Below are 12,981 nucleotides of genomic sequence, written 5' to 3'. Positions count from 1 at the left end.
GGGAAGGTTAAAGGTGATGGAAGGAGGGGATTGGGTTCTGCCTTCCTAACCTGAGCCCCAAGACAGTGGACATGGATTCACTGCCCCTATAGCCTTAAAGGCTGTGGACCTTTAACTTTTTTAGTTTTTGAAGAATCCAATAAATTTAGTTCGTTTTGATTTATAACAGACAGGCTTACAAAGTAACCTACAAGGATATAAGGGAAAAAAAAAAGAAAAAAAAGAATGCATGTATTTATCTTTAGACTGCCGCTTATTCCATTCTCAAACGGAGGATAATTCACTCCCCAGTCACTGCCATTAAAGCCGTCCCCAAGATGTGGCTAAATATCTTAGTCTTTCAAAAGCTTTTACAAAGTTTTGGAATTTATATATTGGTAGCTTCTGCTTCACAAAGTTTCCCATGACTCTTACAATAACTTGAAAACCCCTATGTCGCCTAGGAGTGTGGGTTTTCAAGTGTTTTTTCTGGCTGACTGGAGCATGTCAATGACTGATCATCTATGCAGGCAAGTAAAATGGCAATGCCTTGTTCAAGCCAAGTGTAAGCAAAACAAAATTTCATGACACAGGATTTAGCTACTGCTAAATAAAAATTAGAATGAATGTTTGCAGAACACAAAAATGAAATGCAATTTGACAATTCTTGGGAAGAGGAAGGTGAGGAATACCAGCCTATATTTCACTCAGACAGCAGAACAGAGCTTGACTTTCCAAGCAAGACTTGAGTGATTCGAGAACATAACACACAAAGTGTGACTGTGAGGCCCGTGATGGGTTGGGGTGGAGGAGGTATTAGATTATAATGTGTGGAATGATGCAAGATCTAGAGGGAAGGGGGGAGGGGCACTGGAGTGGGTGTGGTAGAGTGCCTAATTTCAGATTAGTGGGTTTGACACTGGGCTGATGATTTTGATAGACACTCCTCTGTGTGTGATGTGTGGGGTGTATATGTTCATGAGTACATGAAATCAGAAATGTTTATTTCAGAAAAAAAAAAGACTGTGGGTCACATATTTATCTAATTACAACCTTTTTTTTCTGTATTGTCCATTCATTTTGTTTTAAATAAACAACAAACTTTTAAATGTGTCGGTCAAGAAATTAATCAAGTGTTGTTTTTCCTATACCTATCCACTTTTGTGAATACTCCCAGGCAAATAGCATTCAGTTATCTGCCAAATCCAAAAGCAGGCTAGGGGTTAATCATCATATCATCATTGTGAGGGTTGTAAGCAAGAAATGTGAGACACTGGTATGGTGGTTTCACAACATCAACTGATAATGATAGGACTGGGTAAAAGATAACAACACTACACTGTAGATCAACACACGAGACAGGAAGACGTCTGAGAATAATTAACTACCTAATATATTTTATCTGTTATATAAGACAGGAACATTAGCTGATGGGGGCTACAGGATTCTCACAGCTGTGACCAAACAGACTTTTTCCAGACCAAACTGAAAACTTTCCATACTGAACATAAAGCCTTACTAAATGAAAAAATTCTTCAGCTTTACTGCTGCCAGTTTAAAGGACATCTATTGGCTTGTGTATCTGCCCCCCACTCTTACCCCCAGCAAACACATTTGATAGGAGGTCCTAAATCAAAAATCACCTTCCATCTGGACTACTCAATGGCTCAAGTTTTCACAATTCAAGACAAGATACATCACTCACCTCACTGTCTTTTCCGTCCTTGGCTTTCTTCTGTTTGTGCTTCTTGTGCTTCTTATGCTTCTTGTGCTTCTTCTCCTTCTTTTTCTTCTTCTTCTTTGCTGCTGCGTCTGAATCTGATGCCTGGAAACAAAAGAGATCCATCCCTTCACAATGTATCAAAAGTGCTGAGCAGACCATTTATGTTCATGCAGGGGGTTTGATAAAAGTATTTTATCCGCTTGTGGACAAAGATGGCATTTTCCCACCTAAGGTTGCAAACTTCAGGCCAACCAAGTACATCTTAGTCTTGCTGAAATGGAGTGAGTGTCAAAACTGATAGGATTCATAGACTGATTTAATTTCCATTTTGCAATAATGCATTTTCTATACTTTTCATTTTCACTGTCTGACTCAAACATGTGTGAACAAAAAAAAATTTTTTTGTAAGCTATGAAATATCTTTAGATACAAGGAAAACAATCCCCCTAACTCAGTTTGGTCAGGAAGTCTCCCGGATTGTGGCTCCAAGCAGTCTTTAGTATTTTTTGTTTTCTATAAATTTGCATTCGATTCCGTTAAAAAATGTGTTGTTTTTGTTTTTTTTACAACCACAAGTGGCACAACTCTAATTCTAAATTCCTTGTGTAAACACTGAATAATCTTCACAAAACCAAATGCAGTGAGGGGATGATGCACAGAGAAAGAGAGAGAGAGAGAAGGAGCAGTTTACAAAACACTCAAATAAATCTCTTTAAATAAACTTTTTTTTTTTTTTTTTAAATAACTAATACATCCAAATGCTGGCTGATTTAGCTTTATCAAGGGACATTTTGCTTAATGTAAGGTACAAGGGATTTAACACACATGAAAACCAATTGTAAAAATGAAGTGTCAATTTTTTTCATTTACACACAAGTGCACATTCTATCACTTTATTTGAGCATGCTCCAGGCATTCAAAACCAAAAACTGAACAAACAATTCACATTACCTGGAAGCTAATAACAAAACACACACACACAAAAGACAACATGACTAACAAAAGACCTGTATAATCCCTGTCGAGATAGGCACAAAAAATGCATGAAGTCTTCTGGGAAATGTAAAGAGAATACACCGGTAAGGCAGACATTCAACAACCCGGAAACAAACAGCGCCAGAAAAGCAAGTTTTTAGAACAGAACACACTTGACTTTGTACAGAGGAGTCACAAAGACTGGTTTGACGAGAACGACTCTGGAATCTCCAAGCTCCTGAACACACTGCATATATGGCATCAGGATCACATTTCCGATAAAGACTGCCAGAGGAAGGAGAACCAGTTCTTGCAAACCAAGCAACTCGTACAGAAGAGGCTGCGTGAGATGAAGAACAATGGTGGGAGAGAAAGTCCGAAGAGCTTCAGTCCACTGCTGATGCTCACGACATGAAGACCTTCCATGATGGTCTCCGAGCTGTGTATGGGCCGAGAGTCACAGGATCAACCCCTGTCTGAGCCTTGGACCAGATCACCCTCCTGACAGACAAGAAAGACATCCTTGCCCGCTGGGCAGAGCACTTCAACACCCTCCTCAACAGGGACTTGTCTGTATCTGATGAGGCAATTGCAGCCCTCCCACAGCTACCAGTCAATGACTTGCTAGCTGCCCCTCCCACCAAGGCCGAGACCCAGAAGGCCCTGAAGCTGACATCAGGAAAAGCACCAGGAGCGGATGGAATCCAGGCCGACATCTACAAGTATGCAGGCAAGGTGCTGACAGACAAGCTGACCGTCCTGTTCCAGTCTATCTGGGAGAGAGGGGAGGTCCCCCAGGATTTCAAGGATGCTTCAATTGTCCACATTTATAAATGAAAAGGAGACAAAACATCCTGCGATAACCACCATGGAATCCCTCTTCTCTGCATCGTTGGCAAGATCTTAGCCCGCATCATACTGAACAGACTGGTTGACCATGTCTCCAACACAGTCATCCCTGAAGCACAGTGCGGCTTCCGCTCAGGCAGGGGAACATGTGACATGGTGTCTGCCATACGCCAGATGCAAGAGAAGTGCTGTGAACAAGCAGAACAAGGAGCTCCACATGGTCTTTGTAGACCTAAGGCCTTCGACACAGTGAACCGCCGTGGTCTGTGGAAGATCCCCCTAAAGTTCAGCTGCCCAGAGAGCCTAATCCAGCTGATTGCGTCATTCCACAATGGCATGCAGGCGAGAGTACAGGAAAATACTGATATGTCAGATCCATTCCCTGTGGTAAATGGAGTGAAGCAGGGCTGCGTCCTGGCACCCAGTGTTCTCCATTCTCTTCTCTGCCATGCTGATTGACACCTTCCAAGACTGTGACCGGGGCATCTGTTTCGCACAGATGGCAAACTTTTCAACTTGCAGTGACTCCATGCCAGGTCCAGGGTGTTTGAGGCACTGATGAGAGTTCCTCTTTGCTGATGACTGCGCGCTTGCTGCACACACCCATGAGGACATGCAGTTCATTATGGACAGGTTCTCAACCTCCTGCAGGCGCTTTGGATTCACCATCACCTCAGCAAGACTGAGTCCATGTACCAACCAGTTAGCTCACAGAACGCCAGTGCCTCCCCCCCACCTGCAATCAAGATCGATGACACAGAGATCAAGTCAGTCGACAAGTTTTGCTACCTGGGCAGCACCCTATGCAGCAACGGAGCCCTTGATACAGAAGTGACGCTGTGCATTGCCAAGGCCAGCTCCGCCTTTGGCAGACTCAACAACAGGCTGTGTAACAACAAAGGCATCAGGCTCAGCACCAAAATCAAAACGTACAGAGCTGTTGTGCTGACCACCTTGCTGTACTGCTGTGAAACATGGACAACGCATCGCCGTCACATTCAACAACTTGAGCAGTTTCACCAGAGATGCCTACAAAAGATCCTCAGCATAAAGTGGCAAGACAGGGTCTCCAACCTCCAGGTCCCAGAGAGGAGCGGCCTGTCCAGCATCGAAAGCCTGCTGATCCAGTGCCAGCTACGCTGGACAGGGCACACTGTCCGCATGACAGACAGCAGGATCCCGAAGATGCTGCTGTATGGCCAGCTGAAGGAAGGCCACCATGAACTTGGAAGACCCTGCAAGCGCTTCAAGGACACCTTGAAGACAAACCTCAAAGCCTGTGACTTAGAAATCGCTTCCTGGGAAACTGATGCCCTTGACCGCTCTCGCTGGAGGATGCTGTGCTCTAGTGGCATAAAGACGTCTGAAAACAAGAGAATGCTGGCCATTAAGGAGAAGCATGAGTGAAGGAAGCAGGGCGCAACTTCTGGAGACATTTTCCCTTGCAACACCTGTGGGAAGTGCTGCGCATCCAGAATCGACCTCATCTCCTATATGAGGACACACACCGACAGATAAGCCTGCCTGCCTACTCATCCGTAGGACCGACGGGAGACTCCATCATCAAAGCATCAAAACTAATGACCAACTACACAATTGAGAACCTACTATACAGTACCACATACAATCAATCCAGGAAGAAAACATATGAGCAAGAAACTTTCAGAGACACAAATGGAGACCGAAAAAAAAAGCTACGAGAGGGAAGAGTATGCATTGTATTTAAATTTTCACTCAGAAAACAAGAGCGGATGCAAAGAGTGAACATGGTTATAATATCAACTCACACCAATTCTGAACTTTAAGTGCACCATTGCACAGTCAAGAATGCTCTCGTACTCAAAGTTACATGCTTGTACAATTGGACCTAATAGCTCACCTCAGATTCGCTCTCAGACTTGGCCTTGAGGTTTTTTGAACTGCTGCCATTCTTGACGACCATGTCCTCATCTTTCTTGGATGCTGGCTTGTCTTTCTTGACCATGAACACGCGGCGGTGCCCGTCCTCCTCTGTCTGCTCTTGGCGGACAGGTCTGTGGGCCTCAGGACTGGAGGAGAAACTGGAGCGCTTCTGCTTCTTGCTTTTCTCCTCCTCCCTGCTGCCCGCTGCTGCGTCCTGGTCATCTGCTCCTGAGCTGCTTGATGACCGACTTCGTTTCTTCACTGGCTTCACAGGTCGGTTCTGAGGCGACTCAGAGTATCGCGAGTCTCTTGATATCTGTCTACCCAGGTCAGACCCTCTCTTGTCAGGCCTGTCTCTCTCTGGAGAGGACTCGGAATCTGAGCGTGCTGGCTTGGCCTTTTTAGCCACAGGTGACCTGGTGCGGGGGAAAGTGGGGGAAGAGTCTCTTCTCTTTCTGGGCGGAGGGGGGGAGTGGCTCTGCTGCCGCTCCCTGCGGCGAGCATGAAGAGAGGGAGAAGAACGGGAGGGGCGGGGAGGTGGGGACCCACTGGACCGACGCCGGCCCTTGGCAGGGGAGGGGGAGCGGCGACCTCCTTTCCTGTCCACCACAAAACCTGGAGAATCACCCCGACTGTGAGATGAAGGTCGTCGATTCCTCTCTGGCGACGCTCTCCTGGCACGTCGGTCAGCCTGAGGGGAAGACCGTCTGCGGCGGTCTGCTGGGGGAGGGGAGGAGGCGGAGGAAGTACGTCTGCGACGTTCCACGGGGGAAGGGGAGCGCTGCTTGGACACCGGCTTCTTGAACGGTGGAGGAGACTCTGACCCCGAGGATGACGAAGCTGATGATGACCTGGCCAGGGTTTCCAGTCTTTTCTGAACTGGGATTTTCTCTCTGGATGCCTTTCCTTTCTTTGCCTGCACAGGTGGTGGCGATTCTGAACCAGAGGAAGAACTGCCGCCGTCTGGAGACATAGCTGGGGGTGCCTTTCGGGGCCTGGCGGGAGAGGCAGAACTGGAATCTCGACGGGGCCGTCTGGGGGGTGAAGCATCCCTGCGGCGTGGAGGAGATGTGGGGCTGCGGCGTTGAGGGGGTGAGGCTGATGACACGGGTCTACGTCGTCTGGGTGGAGACATACTGGGTGTACGACGTCTGTAAAAACAACAAAAAATATCTAAATAAAAACACCCCAAAAACAACTGCAAGCTAAAATGAAGTCAAAACAAACAGGTGTTAAGAAAAACCAAAAAAAAACCAAACCCAAAAACAATTTTTTTTACAAAAATCAAATTTTCCAATACAACAGTAAAGACATGAAGGACAATGTATTCATTTCATAAGTAAAATAAAAAAGCAGCCACAGACTGTCGAGTTAAACGGGTGTACACATTACCTGGCACACAGTAACTGAAAGGCCGTCAGTGAAACAAAACAACAGAAAAAAATATATGAATACAAGACTTGTTAAAGATGCATCTGGTTTTAATCAAGTATGAAAGTCACCGAGTCCAGTTAGTATTCTCATAAGTGAGATGGCACATACGCATTAAATATCTGAACTGTAAGTAGTCACATAAACAGCAGTTTGCGCCAAAAGAAGCACTGTAAGAGACAGACAGAAAGAGAAAAGAAGATTGGGAAACAGATAGAAATTATTTATATTTTCAAGTTTAGACATCCCTATTTGCACATGCAGTGAACTATGTCTGCATATGGGCAGAAGTTATTCAAATATATTTAACATTTTTAATTACGGCTTCCACGTATCGTATGAGTATATTTTTTTTCATGAAAATTCTCTAACATAAAACATGAATGAAAAGCAACAATTGAAAGAAACAAAATAATAGGCTGTTAGGCTTCAAAAATAAAATATTCAAATTACAATGCTCAATAAACGTTCAAAGCAATGCATTCATAGCAAAATTGGGAAAGTAAAAATCAGAACACTAACAACAGCAAAATACTTGCACAGTCAAACATAAATAAGGGAGAATGGGACAGCAGCTGCCTTGGAAGCAAGAAAACAAAGCTACCTCCCCCCTCTCTCTTTAAAAAAACAAAAACAAAAACAACAACAAAAAAACAAAAAACAAACAAACAAAAAAAACCCCAACCAACTCCACAACTTGCCAAGTATACCCTAACATCTTCTTCATGACTGCCTTCCGCTCCCCTCTCCACAAAACAACGGTGACTTTTTTCACAAGTACCTAGAACTTTTTTGCTGTTGTTTTTTTTAAATTACAGCCTACAAATGTCATTTTAGGCCAATGACAAGGACTACAGCAGAGTGGTCAAAGTGATTAATCTCTGCCTCTGAGCAATGTGAGGGTCTGTGGTTTATATCCTGGCAGCGCCTGGTGGGTTAAGGGTGGAGAACTCTCCATAAAAGTCAAAGATCCACAGGTGAACAGACCCTCTTATGCATTTACCCCCTTTGTGTGCAAACATAAGCGGATCAAAATATGCGTGTTAAACATCCAGTGATCCACGCTAATGTTCAAAAAGTAACAAAAACCACTGCCAGTATGCCCTCACTCCCACCATCCCCTAATGGAATATATATGCCAAATGACCAAACCATACCATTCACATTGAAGAACTGAATGAACATGGAAACTCAAGCCTATTAAAATGTAAGGTTATTTCATATAGACTACTTGTGTGTAAAAAGTTAACAATACATATTGTTTATACAACAAAAAAAATGTTGAAATCATATATATACACTCAAGCATCACCTCCATAAATTAAGACAGACCAGGAAAGAAATATGATATCTATCATACCTCAAACTTCCAACAGACACAATATAAACAAAGGAAACAGAAAGGGCAGACATTTTGGTTCCAGTTACACAGTTCAACTGGACAAAAATCATTTGTGCATCATAGAAAAATGTTCCAGTATCAGCCAGAATTTTAAAAAGAGAAAGTAACACAACATCACAGAACCTTCATATCAAAGACTTTTTTCGGGGATGAGTGCGGAGGGGGGGAGGGGGGGGTGGGGGTGTCCCTATCTTCTCCTCTATCAGAAGCATTGCTCTCAAGCTGAATCCCCATACACAGCCACATTCAGGCTCATCTGCCACAGTGTACATTGCAACAGTCCACAGGGATCTACCAGTGTTAGGTCAACAAGAGAAAAGATATTGTTTTAATTTACAAATTCATTTGTCTCTTTCCTGCACCAAGCAGCAATATATTCACCATTCCAAAGAAACGAGGCAGTCAAATTCCCTTTGACTAGAACAAGAACAGCACAGTATATGCAGACAGACTTTTTTGTGGTTTTGTTTGATTCTTGCTGGTTCCCCATGTAGCGTCAGCAAGAATGCCCCAACCACACCTTCAGCATGGCTCATTATGTCACAAGTTAGAGGCAGCTCTGCCATGCTGCAGTGTCACCACAGAAAGTGTTCCTTGGTGCCAGTACTAATTCAACATAAACCACTAAGCCCCAGAGTGACAATATTTGCTGGGTCACAGAGCCAGATAGTAAGCGCCTCTGCTCAAGTGGAGTCCTCACCAGCAAGGGAACATATGCCACAGAATTTCAATTTGGAATTGGTTCTATGCACTGTATTCAAACCTATTTCAATGCTTCAATGGATTTACCAGATCCAGATGAGAGGTTTGTACAATACAGTTCCTTTCAGTGCATAACCAGGGCAAACCTGGCCCAAAAGATAGAGACACCAGTCATGTTTCACTGGGGTGGATAAACGACTTTTCACTGTGCAGTTTCCAGATCCTCCACTTGTGCCCTCGACTGTATACTTCCTGACTATACAGTTGTGTCCACAGCACACCCACCCACGTCAGCCAGAGACAGGTAAAAAAAAACAAACTCTAACAGGCTGAATACACAGGCTTCAACACACTCTGTTGTTCCAGTTTACCAGCACATCACTTTGCCATGGCAGCCTGTTAAGCAGACAGGCCTGGCCAACATTCATTATTTATTTATTCATTTTTTACTTCCTTAGAAACGACAATAATAATAAAGGAAAGAAAAGAACGAAAAATAAAAATTCAAAAGAATGATGAAAAGAAACCAACATTCTTTGGGGTGTGTGTGGGGAAAGAGAGATGGCATGATCACAATGAAATCAAACTTTGTGACAACTGTATCAAATAAACAAAACCAACAAGCATCTGTCCCAATCTCTCAGCATCCGCAACGCCCCTCCTCCCCCTTTCAAAGACAAGTATACACTAACACATGCTCCCCAAAAAGCAAGGCATTTCCGATTACAGCAAGGTGATGCAAGCAAGTATCTACAAATAATGTTCCAAGGATGGTGTGAAAAGCAAGAAATGAAGATAAAAAAAAAAAAGAAAAAGAAAAAAAAAAGATTAACATTTCGGTCACCTCATTGGTTGGGTGTGCCCCCCATGTTGAACATTCATTCGTTGTTGAGGGTAAGGCACAGATCTTCAGTGAAATAAAAACAGACCACACACTTGAGTTGGGGAAAAGAAGTGAAAAAAACAAACATTATCAAAGCTATATTTTTGTATGTTTTTTTTGTTTTGTTTTTGGCGGCCCACAAATTTGGGACATTTCATCTCCTGTATCTCATGATGATGGAGATGCTGCTGCTTCTGCTATGAAGGTCTGTTTAGTTTAAGGACTAGTTGACAAGCATGTAGCCTATGCTTCCTTTCGCAATGTATTACAGCATCAACCTGGCCTGAGAAGATAGACACCTGTGATGTTGGTCAGGAAATTTGAACAGTCCCAAAGATACATTCATTAAGTGGAAGATTCTGAATTGTGTCATCCCATTTGAGCTCAGTGAACTCTGGGAAGAAGCTCGCCATAAGCTGAAAAACCCACTCCCTCATGTAGCTCCAACTCATCACAAGCTCCCAGTCATCAGTCCACTACATTAAATAATTCACCAAGGCTGGTGGTTCTTTTTTTTGTCTGATGTGCTCACTGTCATTTTTCATCCACTTTATTTACCAACTGATGTACTGGACTTCAATTTCTTTGTTCACTGTTTACCAAATGATGTTTGTCTTCATTTTCTTTGTTTACCAAATGAGGTATTAGTCTTTATTTCCTATCTCTTTTTGAATGAAACCGGAAAGTTGTTGTATAATCATGCTTCACAGGAAATGAGGTTCTGTGCGATAATCCAGTTTTCCAATAAGTGTCAGTCACTGCTCTATCCCTTCATCTCCAAGGGGGATAATCTAAGTATGTGGGGGAGGTTTGGGGGGTGGAGAAGTGGAAAGGAGAGGAGGGGACCAAAAATGAATGAATGCACCAGCCATGCTTCTAAAGAAACCTTTGATATTTCATTCACTTTAACATTTAACCAAAGATCTGCAAACTCTCCAATGAAACACCACTCATACAATCTACCGTAATTTTCAACCTAAAAGGCGCTACTTTCTGTTTTATGTAAAATATCTGTCTTATTGGCTGCATGCGCCCTATCTGTGTCTCAAAACTAAACTCTGACCATCACTTAGGGCCATCTGTCACAAAAAAATCAATATCTGACATCTTTGATCACAATAAATGCTTCTGATCAGACTAAACAGCAACATTTCAGTCTTTCAATTCAACATTTCAGACTGGTTTCTGACTGAACAAGTTAATGAACTGGGACTTTACAACAGTGTACTGTCAACTGTAGGCTGTAAAATTGTATATGAAAAAAAGAAGAAAAAAAAAGAAAAAGAAAAAAAAAGCAGCAGCAGATAACAGAGCAGACAAATGGAATAACAGAGCTGAGTCAACCTGCAGATGAAAAAGTCAGATTCCGATCCAGTTTTCCAAAACTGACGACACTACTAAAAAAAAAACAAACAAAAAAAACATCCGCTGTTAGCAGAGCCATAATGGAGGACTTTCACTTATTGTAGATGTGGCTTAGAGGATGTGTTTGCCTTATATATGTTCAAAATAACTTTTTTCTTTAAATTCAAGGGCACCTTATGTGCTACAGCCCCTTAAGGCCAAAAATTACAGTACTTTCTTGCACTTTCAGTCAATACATTTCCAACACACACTGTTCAACTAGTTCAACTACATTCCAGAGTCACTGAAATCAAGATTAACTATACTACTCCCACTCCCCTTTACTCATAGAAAACTTGTCATTATCTCACAAGAAAATGAAGCACATCTAGACATTAAAAGGTAAATCATCCAGTCTCAGGTCACAACATACCTGGGTCTGCGAGGGGGTGACCTACGACGAGGAGGTGAGCGTCTCCTTGGAGACGGCGATCGTCGTCGTGGGGATGGCCTGCGGCGCCTGGGAGAAGGGGAGCGTCGTCGCTTCACTGGGGATGGGGAGTGGCGCCGTTCACCGCGCCTCTGTTTCTGGGCTGTTAGGGGAAGGAAGGAAAGAAGTCGGTCACTCATGGAGAAAGATATACTGTTGCAGGGTTCCCACAGATGTGACTGAATCAATTTTCAGACCTTTCAGACCTGACTGAATATTTTTCAAACCTAACACAGACATACTGAGTACAAAATTTATCTCCTACACCACTGATGAAAGAGATCAGCAGACATCCCAGTATGAGTTAAACTTTGAACACTTTTTGTTTGTTTTTTTCTTTTAAATGCATTTAAGCTTCTTGAAGAGTATTGGCAAAAGTTTTTTTTGTAAAAATACCAACTTTTCCAAATTTCCATGCCACTGTAGAAACCCAGAAAATGTGTCACTCATGGAGAAAGGTGAACTCCTGGTATAAACAGGAAAATTCTGGATGATCCAATGATATGTGGGTGAGTGTATGTGTGTCTGGGAACGTGATGAAAAATGTGCATGCATGTACAAGAAAGTGAATCTGTTCAAATAAAACAGCCAAAAAGTGCAGAGCAGATCAACTGACTGTGGGTCCTAAATAAGAAATATTGAATACATTAACCATGTGTTTAGGTATTGTGTGCAGGTGTGTCTTTTTACCTGTAAGATGAAGGTTCAAGGTTTTTTCTCCCTTTTAATAGCATTTCTGGAAGAAATTATATACAATACACTATTTATTATGCAGGTGAAACTAACATAACAACCTCTTATATACAATACCAACAACAACAAAAAAGTAAATGAGAAATTCTAAAAAAAAAAAAAAAAAAAAAAAGGAAAAGAAGAAAAAAGTTACGTTTTGGGTCATCTTCCTCAGATGAGGAGCCAGAGGAGGATCCCTCATCATCGTGCGTCCTGTAATTTCTTCGCTGCTGAATGCCTTGCTTTTCAGGGGATTCTGAGGTCTTGTCAGCGTTCTATGGGAAGGAAAATGCAACAGTATTTACATAAAAATAAGTCTGGTATTTGGAAACTCGTCTGTGCTGATGCTGACATGAACAAAATTAAATTCTCTGAACTGTGTCAGTGTATGAGTATGAGAGAGAGAATGAGAGAAAAAGAGAGAGAGAGAGAGAGAGAGAGAGAGAGAGAGAGAGAGAGAGAGTGTGTGTGTGTGTGTGTGTGTGTGTGTGTGTGTGTGCGCGCGCGCGTGTCTGCAAGTGCATCTCTGAAAAAGCAGAAACATTAAACCAGGAACAATAGCAAAATAC

At 42.7% G+C, this 12,981-nt stretch overlaps 1 protein-coding gene across 6 annotated transcripts in view; it reads right to left on the bottom strand.

The window, feature by feature from the left end:
* The window catches only part of LOC143282984 (uncharacterized), a 37,020-nt gene that overhangs the window by 5,289 nt on the left and 18,750 nt on the right, over positions 1–12,981 (bottom strand). For 5 of the 6 annotated variants that reach the window (XM_076588932.1, XM_076588933.1, XM_076588935.1 and 2 more), the window contains 5 exons: positions 12,567–12,687; positions 11,624–11,783; positions 9,808–9,870; positions 5,406–6,579; positions 1,685–1,804 (listed from right to left, as the gene is read on the bottom strand). In XM_076588932.1, the coding sequence (XP_076445047.1) occupies positions 1,685–1,804; positions 5,406–6,579; positions 9,808–9,870; positions 11,624–11,783; positions 12,567–12,687 (1,638 nt within the window). The remainder of the gene's footprint in view (positions 1–1,684; positions 1,805–5,405; positions 6,580–9,807; positions 9,871–11,623; positions 11,784–12,566; positions 12,688–12,981) is intronic. The other variant, XM_076588934.1, reaches the window with a different exon arrangement.

The sequence above is a fragment of the Babylonia areolata genome, chromosome 6, assembly GCF_041734735.1.
Source record: "Babylonia areolata isolate BAREFJ2019XMU chromosome 6, ASM4173473v1, whole genome shotgun sequence".
NCBI lineage: Eukaryota > Metazoa > Mollusca > Gastropoda > Neogastropoda > Buccinidae > Babylonia > Babylonia areolata.
This window is presented reverse-complemented; position numbering and strand designations above follow the sequence as displayed.